This window comes from Anomaloglossus baeobatrachus, chromosome 5, assembly GCF_048569485.1.
Source record: "Anomaloglossus baeobatrachus isolate aAnoBae1 chromosome 5, aAnoBae1.hap1, whole genome shotgun sequence".
Lineage (NCBI taxonomy): Eukaryota > Metazoa > Chordata > Amphibia > Anura > Aromobatidae > Anomaloglossus > Anomaloglossus baeobatrachus.
This window is the reverse complement of record NC_134357.1, coordinates 436635267-436658081: the sequence shown is the minus strand read 5'-3', so window position 1 is coordinate 436658081 and position 22815 is coordinate 436635267. Positions and strand designations below refer to the sequence as shown.

The window sequence follows — 22815 nt, the reverse complement described above, 5'->3', positions numbered from 1 at the left end:
TGTTTTTCGTTTGATTTATTTCATTAGGGAATCTGTCCCACAATTTTTTGGAGATTCTATGTAGGTTTATTAGTTTCTTCTATTTTTCTCCTACTTCTTGCTAATATACCTTTAGTAGCTTTTTGAGATGTTGATGGGGATGAAGGGGATTATAAGTGCAGTGTCAGACTACAAGGGTTTTCACTGATTCTGTACCCATAGAGACACATAAGTCTGCATAGGAACTCTATATCTGAAACAACAGAATATTTGTAGTCTATGGTACAGTTTTTAACATGAAAAATAGAAATTTGGTTGTGAAGGCTTGAGGCTTTAACTTTCGTCGTCAGCACCTTGGTCAGTTCCATTTTTGCTCCTATGTGGTAACTTGCTAGAATAGCAATACATGTATTCACAAAATATAGAAGCAATGTAATATAATGTGAGCATAAGATTTTTGTTGCATCCGTCCTGTTTGGATAAGGAATAGAGTTTTCATTGACCTTCCTATGCTGCAGGATAACCTTGGGTAGCATGAGATGACAGCCAGGCCGGTAGGGTGAGTGGCAGGCTGGATCTGTACAAAAAAAGGTGCCACTCTGATCAATAAGGTAGATGCCTATTTCCCCAAGCTGAGAGCAGGTTATCAGCTGGGGGTACAGACAATAATAGTCAGTCTATCTCGCACGCACCACGCTCCCAGATGAATGAGCACCACGCTTTGTTCATAGTGACAGCCTGCAATCCTCTCCGCTCTAACAGGCCCCTCTTCTTTTGCAGTCTCCTGTGCATGATGTAATTTGGAGATCGGGATGCGTCCCATTGGTCTTTCCTTCCGCTGTCATCCTGCTGAAGTCTTTGACAAGAGCGCTCCTCTCATTCTCCTGGCAGTGCTACATACAGTGATCTGATCAGAAAGACATCCTGGAGGAACGCGTAATCCTTTTCTAGAGCTCTTCATATCGGTAACATGTTTCATTGTGTTGGGTACACCAGGACATAGCCTGCAATATTCAGGCCCTAATAGGGACATATCGATCCGCAATGAAACAATTATCAGAGGCCGATACACTTCTTTGCTCAATAGCGCAGCAGAAGAATTTATTGTGCATGTTGATTTCTTCTGCTAGGTAAGTGTCCAGCATCCGTTATAGCGGAGTATTCATCTACTTCCCATAGATTTTATTAGGATCTTCAAATATGCATCAGAGCACAAGATAACAATGGAAGAAGACGAAATTCACAGACCAAGGCCTGACGGATAGGAACAGAGAAAAAACACAATGTGACAAGCTGGTGCAATAAAAAGAGCTAGTGATCATGCACATGACTACTACTCGATAACGCTTCTTTGTGGTAAATGGTTAGAGGCAAAGAAAAGGTCTTATGGTCTTGGCTAAAAAATGTAGCATATGCCACCTCAGTACTACTTCTCTATATAGCCTCAGGCCATAGTCAGTTTCTACTTCTGAGGCACATACAAGCACCCAGAAAGAACAGGGCTCAGATAGGCCAAAGTGTTATGGTGTAGATGTAAGTGTACTTTTTAGCACAGAATGAATGTTCAAACCCAGCACAGATGTCGGAGGCACCCTTGGTGTAGCCAAGCTTTTAAGTACATCTTCCCACATAATTGTATTGCATCTATCTCTGACTTCTGGCTCTATGAAGTCAGCTCTCAATCAAAATATAGAGGGAGGGGAGGTGATAGAGATATGGGAAAACAAGGAGGTGGAAAGGTGCCCGTAAGGGGTATATGCCCACATTGCAGATTTTCTGTATACAAAACTGCATGTTTTGGCAGGAACAACACAGCAGAAAAAAATTGAGTCATCGCGTTTTCGTTTATGCATTTTTTTTCATGCAGTTTTTCATGTTTTACTGCATGGTGATTGCGGAGGTTCCTGCGCTGTACCTCCCACGATCGCCACTGCGTCTCCAGCTGATGTTACAACTGAGACCCAGCTCTCACTATCCGAAGCAGTGCTCGCGCCACTCTGGGCAGATAAACCAACTAAGTGCTGCGATCAATCGTGATCATAGCATCCAGGAGGCAGGGAGAGGAAATGCTTACCTCTTCCTGGTGATTGGGTCCCAGTAGTGCGATCACAGGGACTCTATCACTGCCTTGGCAAGCCTGGGACGTCACCATAACGACCCCGGGTTACTGAACTATGGATCACCTCACAGACCATGCAGTATGCATGGTGTGTGAGGCGAAGTGTCAGTACTGCGAGTGCAGCACTGACAGATATAATTCACTGCAGTGATCGAGCACGAACACTGCACTGGATTATATCAGACACAAGAAAGAATTGACATGCTGCAGATTTTTTCTGCACCAAAATCTACAAGGAAAAAAATATGCAACATGTGCACTGCAGTCAGGATTCTTATAGAATTTGCTGGGATGCATTCTACCTTGCAGTATTGATTAAAATCAAAAACAAAAAATGCATTAAAAAAGTGACAAAAACGCAATGTGAACACACAGCCTAAATGTTTGGCCACACCAAGGGTGCACCAGGCGTCTGTACTGGGTTTGAATAGTCATTCTGTGCTGACAGAGTCCCTTTAAGATAATAAAATTGAATATTACTCAGATAACTGCTGCTACAGTGTGTTTACTGGCTGCAGTGGTGATGTCACAACTTAAGAATACATCACCGCTGCTGTCAGTCACTGAGCTCAGTGGCTGTTCGACCTTCCACAACAGTCTCAGCTCCTCCTCTTAGGAAAGATAGTTGTCCATCTCTGGTTTAAAGAATTTATTTGTGCAGTTCTAGTTACATAATATATAGTGGGAGAAATAAGTATTGAACACGTCAACAATTGTTCTAAGTAAACATATTTCTAAAGATGCTATCGACATGAATTTCTCAGCAGATGTTGGTAACAACCAATCCAATCCATACTGGCAAAGAAATCAAACCATAGATGTCCATAAATGAAGTTATATCCAATAATTAGAAATAACACGGAAAACATATTGGACACATGCAGAAAGAAAGGTGAAAAAAAGCAATTAAAAGTCATGACACCAGTTGAAATCTATCAGTAATTAGAAAGCAATCTAGTCAGTTAGTGAAAAATAATATTACCTGGTTCTACTGATGGCCTATAAAAAGGTGTCTCACTAGCAAGGTGCCACACAAGAAACATCTCATGATGGGTAAAAAACAGTGAGCTGTCTCAAGACCTTTGCAACCTTATTGTTGCAAAACATACTGATGACATTGGCTGCAGTTTTTCTAAACTATTGATGGACCTAGTGAACACTGTTGGGTTCATAATCCAATATTGAAAAGCACATAATTTCACCATAAAGCATACATGACCAGGTGCTCCCCATAAATTTTCAGACAGAAGAGTGAAAAAAAATATCACAAGAGTTGTCCAAGAGCCAAGGGCCCCCTGTGACAAGCTACAGGAAAGATGTGAATCAGCAAAACAATAAGTAATGCATTCACCCTCTATGGCCTGTATGCACGCTCAATGCAAGACTCCATTGCTGAACAAAAACCATGTTTAAGAGCATTTAAAGTTTGCTCAACAACATTTAGACAAGACTGTGCGATAATGGGAGGATATGGTCTGATCAGATGAGACTAAAATTGAACTCTGGATGCCATAATACACACCATGTTTGGAGGCCTAAAACACCATATTAACAGTGAAGTTTGTATGTGGGAACATCATGTTCAGGGTCTGTTTTCCGTATACAGCACTGGCAAACATTATATGACTGAAGGAAGGATGAATGGACAAATGTACTGACACATTGTTGATAAAATTCTGCTGTCGTCTACCAGGATGATGAAGATGACACAAGAGTGGAATTTTCAGCAGGATCCTAAAACACACAGCTCAGTTGGTTTCAGAGAAAGAAAATAAAGATGCTAAAATGGCCCAGCCAATCACCTGACCTGAATCCAACAAAAAATGTATGGAAGGAACCAAAGCTCAGAGTCCAAAGAAGGAGCCCACAGGAGCATAAGGATTTGAAGAGTGTTTGTGTGGAAGAATGGACAAAATCACACCTGAGCAATGTATGCGACTAGTTTTGCCATAGAAGAGTCGTGTTGAAGCTGTCATCACCAACAAAGGCTTTTGTACAAAGTATTAATTAAAGTTCAGAAAGCGTGTTCAATACTTTTTCCCTGAGTCATTTCTCAATATTACAAATAACTTAATTTACGGACATCTATGGTTTGATTTCTTTGCTTGTGTGGCTTGGATGGGCTGTTACCAACATCTGGTGAGAAATTCATGTCAATAGCACCTTTAGAAATATATTTACTTATAAAATTGGTGACGTGTTGAATACTTACTTTAGCCGCTGTATGCAATGATTGATTTCTAGTCTTCATTTATGTATTTTTTTGAACTCCCTACAAGCAGCCCAAGAACATAATGGAAGTTGTTAAATGTGAGGGCTTCTTGTTAAGAGACCAATATCAGTAGGAAGCAGAGAGTCTCTTTTGTTTTTGGCTTTTTTAATTTATGATTTTGTTGACGCCAATTGTCGCGGCGGTGGCAGCGGTTGGATTTGCACTTGGCTTGGATTTATCAAACCCGGCCCACTGCACACATTCCCTCCAGATTTGCCACACGGCTTATAAGCTAATGAGCTTTGCATACATTACACAGGTAATTTGTAAATGCTGATTACTAGTGAGCACGGGTAAGATATCTGGGTAGATTTCTGGGGAGATGGAAAGAAGAATTAAAAAGAGGAAAATCCTAATGCACAAGATACAGAAGATATCATTTGTATCACGCGTCAGGAAAAAAAATATTTCTATTCATTTATGCAATGAAGAAGCGGGATCAACATTATCTGGGCTCAGAAGCAGGGATTTCACTGGAGATCATCTCCGCAGACATTAAACACCGCACTATAGATAAAGCCTTATTGTTCTGTTTGATTTTGTGACAATCCTAGCATTGCATCACTAAAGACAGGGCTGTCAGGAAGCATCAACACTACCAGCGACATCTTAAAATGAAAAAATACTGAAAACAGAGAATCTGCTACAATTTAAAAAGTATCTCATACTCTGCTAAGACCCTCAGCGCTCCCCGCTGGTCCTTTACTTGTCCTCCAGCTAACCCGTGCCGACCAAGCACATACGATCTCTGCAGCCGATCACTGTCTGCAGTGGTTTTGTGTTTACTGTCCTATCATCGCTGCCAAAGTCATTGATTGTCTGCAGCAGTCACATCAGCATGGTCAACTCTTCGTCGCTGCAGAAGTAAAAAATCAGCGAGCAGTGGGTCAGATTTAAACACATTTTGTAACATTAAATTTTTTTGTGATTCAGCTTGCAAGTTCATTGAACATTATTTACATCCATTAGTGAAGACCCTGCCCTGCTACGTCAGAGACACCACAAACATCCTTAGGAGGATTGATGGGTTTTCTGTAGACAGCAATATGCTCCTGGCTACTGTTGACGTTGAGGTCTTATGTACCAGCATTAATCCCAGCGACGGTCTGGTGGCAGTTGAGTTTTACCTCAGCATGAGCAATTTGGAGGCTGCTCTAAGATCCCTTATCTTGGAACTTCTGCAATATATCCTCACTCATAACTTCTTTACTTTGAAAAGCTGTTTTTTTTCTTCAGAGGCACGGTACTGCAATGGGTGCGGCGAGTGCCCCTTCATATGCAAATCTCTTTCTCTGCCAGTGGGAGAGGCAGGTTTTTGGGGAAGGCGTGCACGCCGCTACCCACGCGCAGTGCTGGTATCGCTACATTGATGACCTGTTTGTCATCCGGCAAGGGTCCATCTATGCGTTACAGAAATTTTTTATAGATTTCAACAAAATTCATCATAACATGACTCCGGAATGTCTGACTGAAGGCCTTATCATTCACCCAACACCCCCTACCCACCAGGGTTCTTATCTAAAATAAACACAAAACACTGCGTGACATTGGATATAAAGGCCACAGCAGCCCCATTTATTAATAACAAAACATAAGCCATATAACATTACACATCTTCATTGAAGAACACCCGAAAAAGGAGGGGGGGTAACTGAAGGTTGACCAAACTGTTACTTGCAACATCAGCCCACCTCCTGACCCTCAGCCGCAACACACCGACTCGAGAGCCCTGGCCAGATGTTGCCCACACCATGTCCCGCTGAGACTCAACCCAGCAAGGACCCGTTTCACCAAACAATTGCACCGCTAGAGGTAACCCGCTCTGGCACTGGGTTCCGTCCTCTCCTCTGTGCAAACCCCCACCTTCAGACACCCCCCTCCTTTCCGCCGCTGCGACAAATTACGATCTTCCTCCTCTTCGTCGTCGATGTTGAATCCATCATCAGGGCGGGCGGGCGGGAACGATTCCAGTCACCGTCCAGGTAAGAATGCCCTCCCACCCTTTGACCTGACCTATATACAACCCCCAACAGCACCACCCCCTGACCAATCAACTGACCCCTAGTCCTAACTGCCCCTTAGTTCCACCCCCAGATTTCCCGCTCAAACTACATCCTACATTAACCCCTTACTGACCCTATGGCCTGGCATCCCTCCTAGTCATTCTGCCCTCCCTTGAGCCCCTTTGGAGCAGCAGTCCGGGCTATTCCTTTAACATAAGCTATAAATATCATGCCCAACAAGTCAATTTCTTAGACATCAAGATTAAGAGAACTGGCCTTATTCAAACAAATGTGTTTTGTAAGGAAAGCTTTGTGAATTCCTTGCTTCACTCGACATCTGCACATACATCTGCTATCATCCGGGCAATACTGGTCAGCCAATTTTTGAAAATGAAACATATTTGTGCAACAGAGAGGAATTTTGAAAACCAAGCAAGGGATCTATGAGAGAGGTTTAGGGAACGTAGATATAGCAATCGGTATATAAATAAGGGATACTACCATGCCAAAATCACACCCTGTAATCAACCTTTGTCTTATCGCCGTAACTCGGTCGAGACTTTAAAGGGGTTGTCCACAAGTTGGACAGTCCCTTCTCAATTGCTATATTCCTCCGTATTAAATAAAAACATGTTGTTCTAATGCGGCTACTGCTCTCTGACTTCCTCCAGATGTCAACTACATCTGAAGGAAGTGAGAATGAAGTGTCCCATTAGCGGATATTGATTGGTTAAAGGGTTCACTTGGCATAATGTCAAATGCAACAAGAGAGACCTGGCACCAACGGCGAAGGAGCAGTACTGGCACTGAAGATGAGTACAGGTTTTTTTATTTTAGACGGGGTACTATAGAAATTGAGAAGAAGTTGTCCTGGGAGTGGATGGAAACAAATTCTAAAATACTATCTACCCGCAGCCAACATTAGGGGGAGCTTACTGCATACAGGTTTTACACTGACCTCAATAGTAAAACATAAGCCTACGCAGCAGAAATGAAGAGCCTTTGGATTCCAAATAATTTTTTATTAACAGCAACATGATTCTGTGGCGGACTGCCACTTTTTCAAGGTCCAAAAACTAAGCTTCTCAATAAGAAAACATGTAATACTCAGTGGGCTCCCTCTAGTGGTAGCAGCAGGTAGCTGGAACTTTTAGCATTTTTCTACGCAGGCAGAATAGTTATTATCACTATTTAGAAATATTAAAAATGTTGGACCTACAAGTGAATGATGTAAAAAGGTTGGATATTAACTTTCTACAGTCACTGTGACAAAATAATCTCCTGCATAATACTGGTGGGTACATCATTTACTGTATTAATGGCATCCAAAAATGGCAGACAGAGACTCAAAAAGGGATGAGGTGCATCTGAGAAGTTTATGTCGCACTTCTGAACAAGACCAGACACATTTTGACATTAATCAAAACGGAGCCCCATGTATCTAAAAAAACAAAAAGATGTACTCACTTCTCGATCCAGACCAGCAGCCACCGTATTAATGGCTCCAGTTTCACTGTGGATTACAAACATGTCCTGGGATGGACTCTGCGGACTCTGCGTCACGATCCGGTACATCACTATACCATTCGATGTGTTGATGTCGTCTGCATCGTGTGCGGTCACCGTCATTACATAAGTACCTGGAGGAGAATAAAGATGATTAGAACATATTTTGCATCTCAATTGTTCAGTTTACATCTTTACTTGTCAAAAATCTAAAACTTAAGTCCTGGTCCTGTGATGCTTCCACTGAGGCACAGCGTCATTGCCGCTATCAGGACATCTTGTAACACTCCATTCACAAACTCTGTTATTCACGCAGGTGACCTGGCTGTTTTATCATCGACACTTTTTGTTCTATGACACTTTTCATGTTTCTGTGTTTTGGAGACCCATGGTCAACAAATAAAATGGAGAAATGTCTGAGCTTGGTTCAATTTGTGGATCAAACGACTGAAAAAACTCCAACAGTACACGGATGCCATTCATCTGTCTTTCTATAGTTTACCTAATCACTGATTAATACTAAGAAAAGCTTTGCAAACTTCCATGAGTTTTCTTTTTGCATACTATATGGTGATAATGGACACATGGACCAAAAACAGATGAAAGTTGGATCCGGCAGAAAAATTAAAAAAAGTCAGTTTTCCAAATGAGAAAAAAATAAATGTGAATTCCGAAGAATGAGTTTCCATTCAATGACAATAAGGTAAAGGTGGTGAGTAGGCCCCGGATTATGCCGATCCCTTCCATATATACATATGTAGACGATACACATATAACTATGTGCTAAGCCATTTCCTCCCAGGAAGGAGGATTTGCCACGTCTCCCACCTGCGGGCCCACCTGTACACAGCCCCTGTAAGTCCGGTCATGTAATCACAGATCAAGTCTAAATCCTTCTCTCAGGGTGAGCCGGTTCAACACCTCTTCATTAATTGTATTAACAGTGAAGGAGCAAATGAAGGGACTCAGAATGCCGGCACTTGATACAAGCCTCTGCGTGTTTGCCACTGTGCGCTTTAAAGGATTAATTTCACAAGCCTCAAATTACAGCTTCATTTCAAAACGAACTCAGCCCCATAATTGGCTTTCTGTTCAAATCACCAAGGCTAAAGATTTAAATTCTTCATATGCAGATGACTTTCAAGTATCGGGCCCCATCTGTGCTGCGCTCGCTGGCATTCATCTCCCAGGGGGAGAGTCAAGTGAAGCAGAAAGCGCCGGTCCTGGAACGCAGGAGCAGCCGGGCACAGACTGAGGCACAGGGCCGGGGAACCTGAAATATAACTCTGGCTACTGGTATCCTATCGGCCAGAGGCGGCTACTGCAGGCTGGTGCTTGTAGTTCTACGATATCTATAGGACTGAAAATTCTCAGCAATATGTTTTTATTTATAACCTGATAGTACAAACTAGAACATTCAGCTACTAATTGGCTTTTTACTTTCACACTAAGTATTTGTTGTTCAATTTGTTTCAGGAGAGAAGCCTGCAGTACTGGTTTTTATCCACTAGAGGGCAGGATAACTGTAAACTATAATATATAATGTGTAATGCGTATATATAGACATCTCCTAAAATATAGAATCTAGATTAACGTTATTTCCAATGTAAATTCACTGACTAAAGGTGCAAAAAAAGGGTAATGAGGTGAGGTTAAAGGGGATGTCCACTATTTAGAAAACCCCTTGTCACTCCCCTTGTTCGCCCCATAATAATAAATAAGCCTATACTTCCCTCCGATGCGGCTGTGGTTCCATCAATGTCTGAAGTAATGTTCCCATGTGACATTGTTATGAGCCCTGCAAACAATCAGCACCTAGCTCAAATGTCTGAAGTTAGGGTGAAGGAAGCCAGCACTGATTGGTCGCAGGGCTCACTGTCATAACAAGGTCACTTAGGCCTTGGGAACACAGCTTCAGACATCATTGGAACCGCGGCCACGCCAAAGGTGAGTATAGGCTTATTTATTATTACGGGGGCGAACAAGGGTAATGAGAAGAGGTTGTCCAAGTAGTGGACAACCCCTTTAAGTTCCCACAATGAGCATACCTCCCAACCATCCCATATTTTGCGGGACTGTCCCGATTTGAGGGCTCTCTCCCGCAATCCTGCGACTCAAAGCTTTTGTCTTCTCCCCTCAGTCCATAGGTAGCAGCTCTACCACTGAGCTACTGCCTCTAATGAAAGACATAGGAAGATTTGGTAATAGATAGATAATAGATAGAGGGATAGATAGATAGATAGAGAGATAATAGATAAATAGATAATAGACAGATAGATAGAGGGATAGATAGAAAGATAGATAATAAATTGATAGATAGGTAATAAATAGATAATATATAGCTACATAATAGATAGGTGATAGATAGATAGATACTGCATCTCTATGTAAATAGATAATAGATAGATCATAGATGATAGATAGATAGATGGATAATAGATAGATGGCTAGATAGAAAGATAGATATAATAGATAGATGGATAGATAGATCATAGATGATAAATAGATAATAGATAGCTAGATGGATAATAGATAGGTACATGGATAGATAGATACTGCATCTCTGTAGGTGAAGGTAACAGTCAGAATCATCTGTTCCCATAAAACTACTATAAAGAATTGAGAAAAAAAACAAATATATACAGTACAGACCAAAAGTTTGGACACACATTCTAATCTCTAGAACAACTATTAAGAGGAGACTTTGTGCAGCAGGCCTTCATGATAAAATAGCTGCTAGGCACTGCTAAGGACAGGCAACAAGCAGAGGAGACTTGTTTGGGCTAAAGAGCACAAAGATTGGATATTAGACAAGTGGAAATCTGTGCTTTGGTCTGATGAGTCCAAATTTGAGATCTTTGGATCCAACCACCGTGTCTTTGTAGAAAAGGTGAACGGATGGACTCTACATGGCTGGTTCCCACCGTGAAGCATGGAGGAGGAGGTGTGATGGTGTGGGGGTGCTTTGCTGGTGACACTGTTGGGGATTTATTCAAAATTGAAGGCATACTGAACCAGCATGCCTACCACAGCATCTTGCAGCGGCATGCTATTCCATCTGGTTTGCATTTAGTTGGACCATCATTTATTTTTCAACAGAACAATGACCCCAAACACACCTCCAGGCTGTGTAAGGGCTATTTGACTAAGAAAGAGAGTGATGGGGTGCTACGCTAGATGACCTGGCCTCCACAGTCACCAGACCTGAACCCAGGCAAGATGGTTTGAGGTGAGCTGGACCGCAGAGTGAAGGCAAAAGGGCCAACAAGTGCTAAGCATCTCAGGGAACTCCTTCAAGAGTGTTGGAAAACCATTCCCGGGGACTAACTCTTGAAGCTAATCAAGAGAATGCCAAGAGTGTGCAAAGCAGTAATCAAAGAAAAAGGTGCCTACTTTGAAGAACCAAGAAAATAAGACATATTTTCAGTTGTTTCACACTTTTTTAAGTATTTCATTCCACATGTTTTAATTCATAGTTTTGATGTATTCAATGTGAATCTACAATTTTTAGAGTCATGAAAATAAAGAAATCTCTTTGAATGAGAAGGTGTGTCCAAACGTTTGGTCTGTACTGTATATAAATAAAGTGAAAATAAAGTGAAAATAAGTGAAAATAATGATTTTTTTATTCATGAGCCAGATCAGACACCCCCATACTTTGCACTGACGAGGGGCAAGCACCCCGAAACACCGTGTCTGCAAATTGGGATTCTGATCTGGCTTATATATCCTGAGTCATATTGCAAAGGATTGTCAAAAATCCACTTGTGACTTTTAGGATCGCTACTTCCAATAGGTGGCGCTGTGCTAGAGTTTGTCTCCTTTACTGGAGAGACAATTTGAATATTTCCCAGAGGGGCATTGCAGCTATAAGTCCCCTTACCTGGCAGCCAGACTGGCTTGCAAAGTAGTGTTCCCCCGTGGAATTTTAGGGGCATTGCAGCTATAAGTCCCCTTACCTGGCAGCCAGACTGGCTTGCAAAGTCTCCTTAAGGAGAATAGTGTTCCCCCGTGGTCCCCACATAGCTTTCCCATGAGCCAGATCAGACACCCCCATACTTTGCACTGACGAGGGGCAAGCACCCCGAAACACCGTGTCTGCAAATTGGGATTCTGATCTGGCTTATATATCCTGAGTCATATTGCAAAGGATTGTCAAAAATCCACTTGTGACTTTTAGGATCGCTACTTCCAATAGGTGGCGCTGTGCTAGAGTTTGTCTCCTTTACTGGAGAGACAATTTGAATATTTCCCAGAGGGGCATTGCAGCTATAAGTCCCCTTACCTGGCAGCCAGACTGGCTTGCAAAGTAGTGTTCCCCCGTGGAATTTTAGGGGCATTGCAGCTATAAGTCCCCTTACCTGGCAGCCAGACTGGCTTGCAAAGTCTCCTTAAGGAGAATAGTGTTCCCCCGTGGTCCCCACATAGCTTTCTCATGAGCCAGATCAGACACCCCCATACTTTGCACTGACGAGGGGCAAGCACCCCGAAACACCGTGTCTGCAAATTGGGATTCTGATCTGGCTTATATATCCTGAGTCATATTGCAAAGGATTGTCAAAAATCCACTTGTGACTTTTAGGATCGCTACTTCCAATAGGTGGCGCTGTGCTAGAGTTTGTCTCCTTTACTGGAGAGACAATTTGAATATTTCCCAGAGGGGCATTGCAGCTATAAGTCCCCTTACCTGGCAGCCAGACTGGCTTGCAAAGTAGTGTTCCCCCGTGGAATTTTAGGGGCATTGCAGCTATAAGTCCCCTTACCTGGCAGCCAGACTGGCTTGCAAAGTCTCCTTAAGGAGAATAGTGTTCCCCCGTGGTCCCCACATAGCTTTCTCATGAGCCAGATCAGACACCCCCATACTTTGCACTGACGAGGGGCAAGCACCCCGAAACACCGTGTCTGCAAATTGGGATTCTGATCTGGCTTATATATCCTGAGTCATATTGCAAAGGATTGTCAAAAATCCACTTGTGACTTTTAGGATCGCTACTTCCAATAGGTGGCGCTGTGCTAGAGTTTGTCTCCTTTACTGGAGAGACAATTTGATTTTTTTATATATATTTATATATCTATAAAAAAAATATCTTTATTTTCACCCTCTTGGATTCAAACCAGAAACTTTCATACATGTGTCCAGCAGCCCCTAGCTGTTGAGTCAGTAGGAATGATGATGTCAAAGATAGGATTTTATGTAGATGAACCTACTGTAAAATGCAGCCTCTCCATTGTACAGAGCAGCATCTCTATCTCCTGTATTCTAGAGGGAGAGGAAAAGAGATTTTTTTTTTCTTCTAATAAAATTATTAAAAATAATAATAAAAAAATTAGAATAATGTTATTTGATTGCACTTTTTTTTATAAAATAATAAACATCGCAAATCATCAAATAACATGGACATATTTGGTGTCCCTGTAATCATAACGACCCGAATAAGACAGTGATCAGATTATTTATGGGGATTGGTAAATGGAGTAAAATAATGGCGCAATTGATTATTTTTCTCTATTAAATCCATAAAAAATGTAATAAAAATGTATTGCTGAGGCCGTGTTCACACGTAGCGTAAATACTGCTTTTTTTCTGCAGGTGTCCGCACCACACAACGCAATAACATTCTTCTCTGATTATTGCGTGTTTGCGGTATTTTTTATGCATTGTCCCCTTATTTGATACATGTTTGTTGCACATGTGAATCCTGAAGCTTATAAAGAAAAAAAACCCTCAAATCCACACAGTTCTGTGGCGTCTATAGATGCAAAAGGGGCAGTGATTTCATGATGTCTCATCCACTTTGCTTGGACATTTAGTCCATGTTCACATGTAGCATAAATGCAGGGTTTTTCTGCTGCGTTTTTGCACATAAATACTGCTGTGTGTAACTGTCCAAATAAAGTGAATGTGATTCCATGAAAAGACGCCGCTGAAATATGCGGTTTTAGTGCTTTTTTTTTTCCTCTACAGGTTTGTATGTGGAACTTAAAAAAAATGCAGGAGAAAACTGCAGATACTTTTATAAGTGCAGAATCCAAGTTTTTCTGTACTGTAAAAAACACTTAAAAACACAGATTCACATCTGAACCAAAAACACATTAAATAATGGAGAAAAGGCATAAAAAATGCAGCAAAGATGGAATAATCAGAGAAGATTGTTATTGTATAATTTGGTGCAGACAGCGCAGAAACAAAAAACACCTGATTTATGCAACGTATGAACACGGCCGTAAGTGACGCTTATATAAATATAAGAAAATTCTGGTTGCTATGACTATGGATGAACAGTCCAGGGCACCTGCTGAACGACCCTTACTGCCAAATGGGTGTGGCCAAAATATGCAGGATTGTAATCCTTCCTCTACTGATAAGAAACGTCTTGTAAACTCTTGGTAAAATGAAGGAAGTAGGAGTTAAAAAAGCCCCATTAGCCAGTGTGAAAATTGCAAGATTACTAATTTTATTTTTAATAAAAGTTGTTATGTCAAAAAAAACAACATTACCACTTTCTTTTTTTTTTTAACTACATGTAACACAATAATTTGATTTCAATAATAGATCGCTCTCTGATGATAGATTCCCTATAAAGCACAGCTCCAGTGGGTTTCTTTTTTTCAGAGCTGGAGTGGCGCTTTAAGTTTAAACCCCCTGCCCCCTTTCATATACGTCCTTCTGGCGGCTTTACTTTTACCGAAGCCCCTCCGGTCCTGTGACGCAATCTTGTGACTGTAACTTCTGACTGGCTGGAAGTCAGAGATTACGTAACAAGGTCTCAGTGCAAATCTATGAGAACCAGAATGAGGGAAAAACGAGGTTGTCATAGACTTGTATTGAGTTGTGACCTCAGGAGCACTCCATGAAACACTAGAACTGCCTGCAGGTCACAAATCGCCGGAACCCAACATGAGCGGTGGTGATAGAAGATGAAGCCACCTGAAGGTGAGTACAAGAAAGGGGGCGGGGACATAGATTTAAAATGCCATGCCAGCGGGAAAATTAAAAAAATAGGCTACAATGGTGTTTAAAGTTAGGAAGACACTTCTAATATATTATATACATATACTGTAAGTGTGTGTAAGTTGAGCAGAATGATTTTCAAGACCATGCTCCATTGGCCATGTTGGTAGTCTTAGGCCACTAAATTAAACCCCGTGAATGTCCTCCTACTTGTTGGCATCCTCAATACCTCTACTGATTAGTAGATCCGGCATGACATCACTCATACATTATCCTGCAAGGATGGATGACATTGCCTCAGGCTTACAATTCAGAAGAGACACTGGGGATGTCAACAGGTAGGAAGAGATTCTCAAGTCTCTGGTCTGGTGGCCATTAACTACTGACATGGCTACTGGAGCAGGGTCTTGTGATTCTTTCCAGTCAACTTATATATTGAATAATAGTAAAAGTTATGTTTCAAATTATCAACCTCTCCCCCCCACTTTCTATGTTTGCTTGATTTGCTGCTGTGTGAACATACCCTTATAAGGCAATTTAGAGGCAGGGGTGTAATCCAATAGTGATGATCATAGGGAGGCATGTGGCATAATTGGACCCGTATTAAGTTAAAGAAGCTGTTCCTTTTCAATTAAATTTCTCCCCTGGCTGTAGTTTGCTATAAAAAACAAACAAGCCACGCTGTACTTGCTGCCCCTGGGTCCACCGGTGAGTCTCCACTGTTGTCCCCGTTGTTGGCCATTGCCTGAGGAGCTCACATCATTTTGACAGCGAGCCAATCAGTGGATTTGGGGATGAGGAATACAGCATGGTTTGTTTGTTTAATATAGCAAACTACAGTCGGGGGGGGGGGATAATTGAAAAGTAAAAACCCCTTAAAAGGCTCTTCATCTTGTAACTCAAAAATTAGGAAACTTTAGAGTGCACCTTTATCTGCGCACACGTGCCCTACACTCTCTTATCACATCCATTGTGACATGATGGTTTTTATGATAAAAGCAGTATTTATCAAGTAGCTTATGTTATTTATATGTACTACTACTATTTACTTACTGTAGGGTATTTGTTTATTTTGTTTCTATCTTAGATTTTGTCTGTTAAATGTCCACAATGTGAACATGCTCTTTTATGCTGCATGTATACCAACTTATGCTCCGGCTCCTTTCTTTTGGTGTTACACATTAAAGGGGTTCTCCACTACTTTTACATTGATGGCTTTAGTATAGGTCATCAAAGTCTATTCAAATCAATAGGAGGTGGATGTGTAGTACTCGGCCGCGGCCACTATCAGAAGATGAAGCAGCTCTGGAACTGAGCATTTCCGGCTGCCTGCTGTCACCACCGACACAGAGAACAGCTGTTTAGCATGGGTGCCGGGTATCAGGCAGACATTGATGACAGGTCATCAATGTAAAAGTAGTGAATAACCTCTTTAAGACCCCCTTCACACATCTATGATTCCAGTTGATGTTTGTTTTCATACGTACCGGAGACACGGACGTACACAGACCCCTTAAAATCAATGGGTCTGCTCACACATCCTTGTTTTTAAAGAACGTGTGTATGTATGGTGCACACGCGTGTCTATGTTTTCCACACAAAGACAAGTCCATTTTTCTCCGGCAGCACTGATGTCACATGGACCATACACTGATGTGATCTGTGTTACATCAGTGTGCCACCTACTGGAGAAAACATGTGTCTTTGAAATAAAATTATTTTCTATACTCACCTGTCTCCAGTTCTGCTGTCTTCGGCGCTGCTGTTGAGTCGCCCACCACAGCGCTGCAGCGGTCGCCTGCAGGGACTTCTCTGTAAAATCTGGCAACAGGTATGTCAGGTTCACTTTCATAGGAGTCGTGACGCCACTGTCGGTTTTGCGGTCAGGATGAGGGGTGACCGCCACTGCAGTTTAACGAGCGTCTGGGGCTGATGGTGTCTGCAGTCTGGTGTTATGGCCTCCCGAGAGTGAGGCTGGCCCCAGGGGCTCGGGTGTGTGTGTGTGTGTGGAACAACAGGTCGCAGAAGAATTCAGTCTCAGTCCAGAAATGTCTTTCATGGTTTTTACTCACTTTCAGTTGTTTTCTGTGAGGTAACCCGGGTGATACTGAGATAGACCAGAGAGAACCAGGTATCCTTCAGGCTGATGTAGGGGTGACTGCTGACTCGCCTTCCTAGCACTTCTTGTTTCAGACAACCCCTGACTTAATGTACCGTGGGATTCATCCAGAGAAGTCACATCTGCCTTTTCTCCCCTTTCTGGCCCGTTTGCTGGCAGCGTGGACCAAGATGGATAGCTTCAGGCTCAATCCTCCTTATGGGCCCCCTTTTTGCTGCTGATGCGCGGACTCTGTGTTGGTTGGTTTTAGCAGACCCCTAAATGGATGTCTGGCTCTAGGGACCTGTTCCCTGTGCGTGCTCTCATTACCAGGAGTCCTCGTACTCGACTCCTTACTGCTCTCTCTCTTCAGGTGTCTTTCAGACTGACTATGTGGCAATTTACTCCCCTGCCAGCAGCCACTACACGTGCAGGGTTTGACTAGTGTGTTCGCTCTCCTGCGTCTGCACTTCAGACTGGCTTCCTCCAGCTCCTCTTCCCTTGACTGCCACTGCAACTCCCTCTTCCAGCCACTCCACCGCACTACTTAGCTGAGATGTGGAGGCCACGCTGCTTCCTGGGTCTGCCCAGGGGTCCCCTCTAAGGTATGTGTGTGAGACCTGGTTAAAGTGTGTCTGTGTGTACACACCCTACTCAGCCTTTAGGATTACCTGTTTGCACTCACCCAGCGTGGGTGTAGTACTCAGTGGTGCCTGACCAGGTCAGGGGCGCCACACTGTCACTTGCTTCTGGGCCCACTCATTTTGCTCATGAATATTCACTGCACCCTGGACCTAGAAGCAGCAGTGCTGGAGACAGCAGCATCGGGGACAGCAGCGCCGGGGACAGGTGAGTAAAAAGTTCCTGCTCTCCGCGATCTATCACAGATAGCACACGGAGAACAGACATGTGCCAAAATCACAGCACACGGATGGCCATACGCACCTTCAAACAGACCGTGAAAAACGTGCGTTTTTTTTATCACGGACGTGTGAAGGGGGCCGAATACTGTAGGAATTAGGGTCTTTTGTATGATGGTGGTGGGTGGCACAGTTTAAGAAGAGGCACAGCCACAAGCCGCTGCCCAGGAAATAAACTCCAGTGTCAAGTTTTAATTGTTGCATATTTATTCACTCAAAGGCCTTGCAGAGAGCGGAGCCATAGAAACGATTCATTAATTAATCAATTCATTAGCTCACAAGCTGACACTTGAGCCGTTTGCAGCCGGCTTCTGAATGAAATTCTGCATTTGTGTCTGAGCCCGGCTCCCGAGTCGCACCATGTGACACGCAGCTCTGCTGATTAAGGCAGCCTGGTCAGTCAGGGGAATAGTGATATCAACTGTGAGCCGGCTCCTTAAAACCAGCAATATTCCCAGAGAGATCGGCTTCAAAAGCTCCCGAACATTATTCATTGCTGGGAGAAATATCGAAGACTCTTATTAAGCACTTTGAAGCAACTATATACATTCAGGGCTACAGAACAGAATAAGGGGGACATGCTCACTAAACATTGTGCAAATCCTGAGAGACTCCCATCATTGTCCCATACAAACATCTGAATGCGACCATTCCTATTACACAGAGCCATGTTTTATAATGATGCGTCAGCAGAAAAGAAGAAGTTGTATGAGAAGACAGATCGGCCCCTGCACATTCATTACAATGACAGTATTGTTAATGTGCACACCGAAGATGTGATCTAAATATACTATTAAAAATTGCTGAAATGTGGAACACAAGACTCAGCCCGCAATCCAAACACAGTGCCGGGCCAGGTGACCGACAGCTGCAAAAGATCAACCTACTAAAGTGGCACTTTACGTTCAAACTCCCGCCCCATCTAAAATTAGGCATGGAAAGACGCAAGTTGCAAGGTGGCGATAGCTGAGAGCTGTATGATACCTGAAGAGTTTCCCGGGCTGCGTCTGATCTAATTACTAGGTTCTACACATAAGACTCCTCGTGTCGTATGCACAGGTCCCATTAAACAGCAGAACAGAGTCCCTGTGGCTCCCTTTTGTTTGGCGCCTCCACATAGCATCGAAAGGTTCAAAGAAAACTTGGGAACAAAGTAGATTAATAGGGTCTAATTCAAAGACCAGTGACAGTATTGTAAAAAGAATGGTTCATATGTGTGATAACACAATTAGGGAACCAAGAAATGTAAAAGTTCCAAGTAGGAATAAGTGGGTCCTTGGCGCTACTAATGAAGATCCAAAGGAAGATTCAAGGAGACAAGATTGGTAGTGATGTGGTTTATTATCAACACGTTTCAAAGTCATCCGACTACGTCATTGGGAAAAAAAAATGTTTTTTCTAATAGTTCGAAATGCGTTGATATTAAGCCTAGTCGCTACCAAGCCTGTCTCCTTTGATCTTCCTTTGGATCTTCATCAGCAATGCAAAGGACCCACTTATTCCTACTTGATAGTTATTTAAAAGGGCATTTTATCTTGTAAGTTTGTGGCATAGCCACATAATATGACATGTCCCACCCTTAGGTCCCTGGCTACAGAATGGGGCCTTGCTGCTCTGTTTGGGAGTAGACATGGCTCCCACATATGTGGCTCTCTGCATTTATTTGTAAGGAAGTACCAAACATTGCACCGCAAGCAGGAATGCACATGACAGGTCCTATTCTCAAGATAGATAGCGTGAACGTGCCAAAAATGTACATGGATTAAGCTGGGTTTACACACTGCAACATCTCAAACGACATCGCTGTAACGTCACCGGTTTTGTGACGCAATAGCGATGTTGTTTGCGATGTTGCAGTGTGTGAAACCTATCAGCGACCCGGCCCCTGCTGTGAAGTTGTAATCGTTACAAATCGTTCAGGACCATTCCTAGGTCCTTTGTTTCCCGCTGTGCAGCATGAAGTTTCAGTGTGTGAAGACTTTGCAGCGACTTTGTTAGCAACTTCCCTTTCAAAAGGCTGCTTATCAACGTCCCCAAACAACCAGCTAGGTCGCTCTGCAGGTCCGGATCGCTGTTGAGTTGTTGGCCAGGTTTGCCTGTTTGAACGCTCACCAGAGACTTAGCAGAGACTTAGGCGGGCTTTGCACACTACGACATCGCAGCCCGATGCTGCGATGCCGAGTGCGATAGTGCCCGCCCCCGTCGCAGCAGCGATATGTGGTGATAGCTGGCGTAGCGAAAGTTATCGCTACGCCAGCTTCACACACACACTCACCTGCCGTGCGACGTCCCTGTGGCCGGCGACCCGCCTCCTTGTTAAGGGGGCGGGTCGTGCGGCGTCACTGCGACGTCACACGGCAGGCAATCAGAGCGGAGGGGCGGAGATGAGCAGGATGTAAACATCCTGCCCACCTCCTTCCTTCCGCATATCCTACGGAAGCCGCAGTGAGGCCGGTAGGAGACGTTCCTCGCTCCTGCGACTTCACACACAGCGATGTGTGATGCCGCAGGAGCGAGGAACAACATCGGACCGTCGCGTCAGCGTAATCATGGATTACGCCGACGCTGCACCGATGATACGATTACGACGCTTTTGCGCTCGTTAATCGTATCATCCAGCCTTTACACACTGCGATGTCGCATGCGATGCCGGAAGTGCGTCATTTTCAATTTGACCCCACCGACATCGCACCTGCGATGTCGCAGTGTGCAAAGTGCCCCTTAGGGAGGTCGCTATTGCGTCACCAAACCGGTGACGTTAAAGCGATGTCCTTTGCGATGTTGCAGTGTGTAAACCCAGCTTTACTCAGGAATGTCAGTTGGATCTGATAGTGCTCTTCCACTCATCTCTTGGAATTTATGATTTCAACAATCACATACGAAGACGGAATAGTGAAATTGGTTACCTGGTTTGGAAGCTTCATCCACTGAGCCATTAAACACCGGACTGGAAAATTCTGGCCTGTTGTCATTCATATCGATAACATAGATTGACAGGTCAATGGGGTTCTCCACCTTGTTCCCATTCATATCCACAGCATGAGCCCTGAGCTGAAAGTAAGAAAACCATTGCTGATTACATATCATCTGTACAGATATTGGGCTAATGTGGGTCCACATTCAGATTTTTTTATATAATTCCTCTATTCAGTTCTGTGTACGGAGAGGAGTGGACACAACCTGAGGATTTGTAGGGGGATTGGTAGTAACTACATCTATGCAGAATTTTTCGTTATTGGTAGGTACCTTAGATCTGTTATTCTATATGTACATTATACTATTAGGAGAATGAGGACATCAACTAGAGAGGTGAATAGGGGACTGACATGATCGGGAAATCTAGGCATCTGTTGTAAACATCTGGCTGTAGAGAGCTATTGTAGAGTTAATGGTCCAGGCGGCGGTCAGTGGTCCCTTCACATTTATCAGTACATCTGATGATGATCCTTCTGATCTGGAGTGGATTATTACCAGACACGGAGCCATTCTGAGACATAATCGTTACAATACTGCAATATTGTCGAGTGTACGGCCAGCTATCTACTGACATGCTGCCAATTCCGAGGAGCCAGTTACCAATCCGTCCATCAAGAAAAATGGGTAATAAAATGTTAATTATTAATTGATTAAAATAGTATGGGCATGTCCATATTCTCTGTGTCCACTAATACACATTTGTATATAATTCTTATATCTGGCATCCAACAAGCTAATATTGAAATAGTCCAAAATAATGAGAATCTGTCATTTTGTCTGGGGTATTCTTTCCTATCTTCCTAGAAAAGTTTATTAGCCTTGTATAACACATTAGGAAATACAAACCCTTGTTTTGCATTTGTGTTCTTTCAGGGGAATTTATTCCCTTAATCATATTATTTTTCTCAAATCACAGTAAAAGCATAATTATTGTTAATATATAAGCCAAGCACTACATATAGATTCTTTCTTGTAACTTTGCGTATTTAATATAATAAAAAAAATAATAATACATTTTATTTCTATAGTGCCAACATATTACGTAGAAATGTATAATTCATTAATATATACAAACAAAATAAGATATTACAGACTGATATATAATTCAACAGATACCAAGAAAAGTGATGGCCCTGCAAGTAATCTTACAATCTATGAAGAAATAGGGGGGCACAAAAGGTAAAAGAGTGCTTGTGGTGTAAGGTCCAGCCATCAATATAATAAATAGAGGCACTCAAAAAATGCTGCATGAATCAGTCACCAGCCAGTTTCTGTAGAAGTACAGATACAAGATGTTACGGAGTGCATCATGGAAGGGATATTGGGAATTTGCTGGATTTTCCAAGGTAATGCATTCCAGAGAACTGGTGCAGCTCGAGAGAAGTCTTGGAGACGGGAGTGGGAAATTCAGATTAAAGGGGACATTAGTTTTAGATTATTATCATAAAAAAAGAGCACAGGTAGGGTGGCAGACATAGATGGGGAGGAGATGTAGGACTGCGCAAAACTGTGGGGAGCTTTGTGCATGAAAGTAATAAGAGGCTGGGCAACAAGTGTAATGACTGGCACAGGGTGGAGACAGCTATGCAGTGGCTGGACAGAATGTGATTTTGGCTGCTGCATTCTAGATAGTCTAGAGAGGGGAATTAATTAGTAGAGAGTTGCTATAGTCTAGATGTGAATGAATTAAAGGAACAAAAAAAGTTTTTTCAGAGTCAAAGGTATAAAAAGGATGAATTCTAGAAATGTTTTTCTGGTGCAGGTGACCTAAGTGGACGAGTGATCAGATTTAGGGTGTGAAGGAAAGATCTCAGTCATATAACCTTAAAACAGTAAGCGTACTGCTTTGTGGTTATATTAGAACCACATAGGGAAATGGCAATACTGTATCTATTTTAGGTAGGTTAGTAGAGGTTGGAAACACAACAATTTGGGATAGATTCAGTTTTAGATAGAGGGAGGACATAATGTTAGAGATAGTGGCCAGACA

At 42.8% G+C, this 22815-nt stretch overlaps 1 protein-coding gene across 1 annotated transcript in view; it reads right to left on the bottom strand.

Annotated features, from left to right (window-relative positions):
* CDH4 (cadherin 4) overlaps positions 1 to 22815 on the bottom strand; it is a 1210640-nt gene that overhangs the window by 91915 nt on the left and 1095910 nt on the right. Inside the window, exons 6-7 of the mRNA XM_075350393.1 lie at positions 20756 to 20900; positions 7841 to 8013 (exon numbers count right to left, since the gene is read on the bottom strand). Of these exons, the coding sequence (XP_075206508.1) occupies positions 7841 to 8013; positions 20756 to 20900 (318 nt within the window). The remainder of the gene's footprint in view (positions 1 to 7840; positions 8014 to 20755; positions 20901 to 22815) is intronic.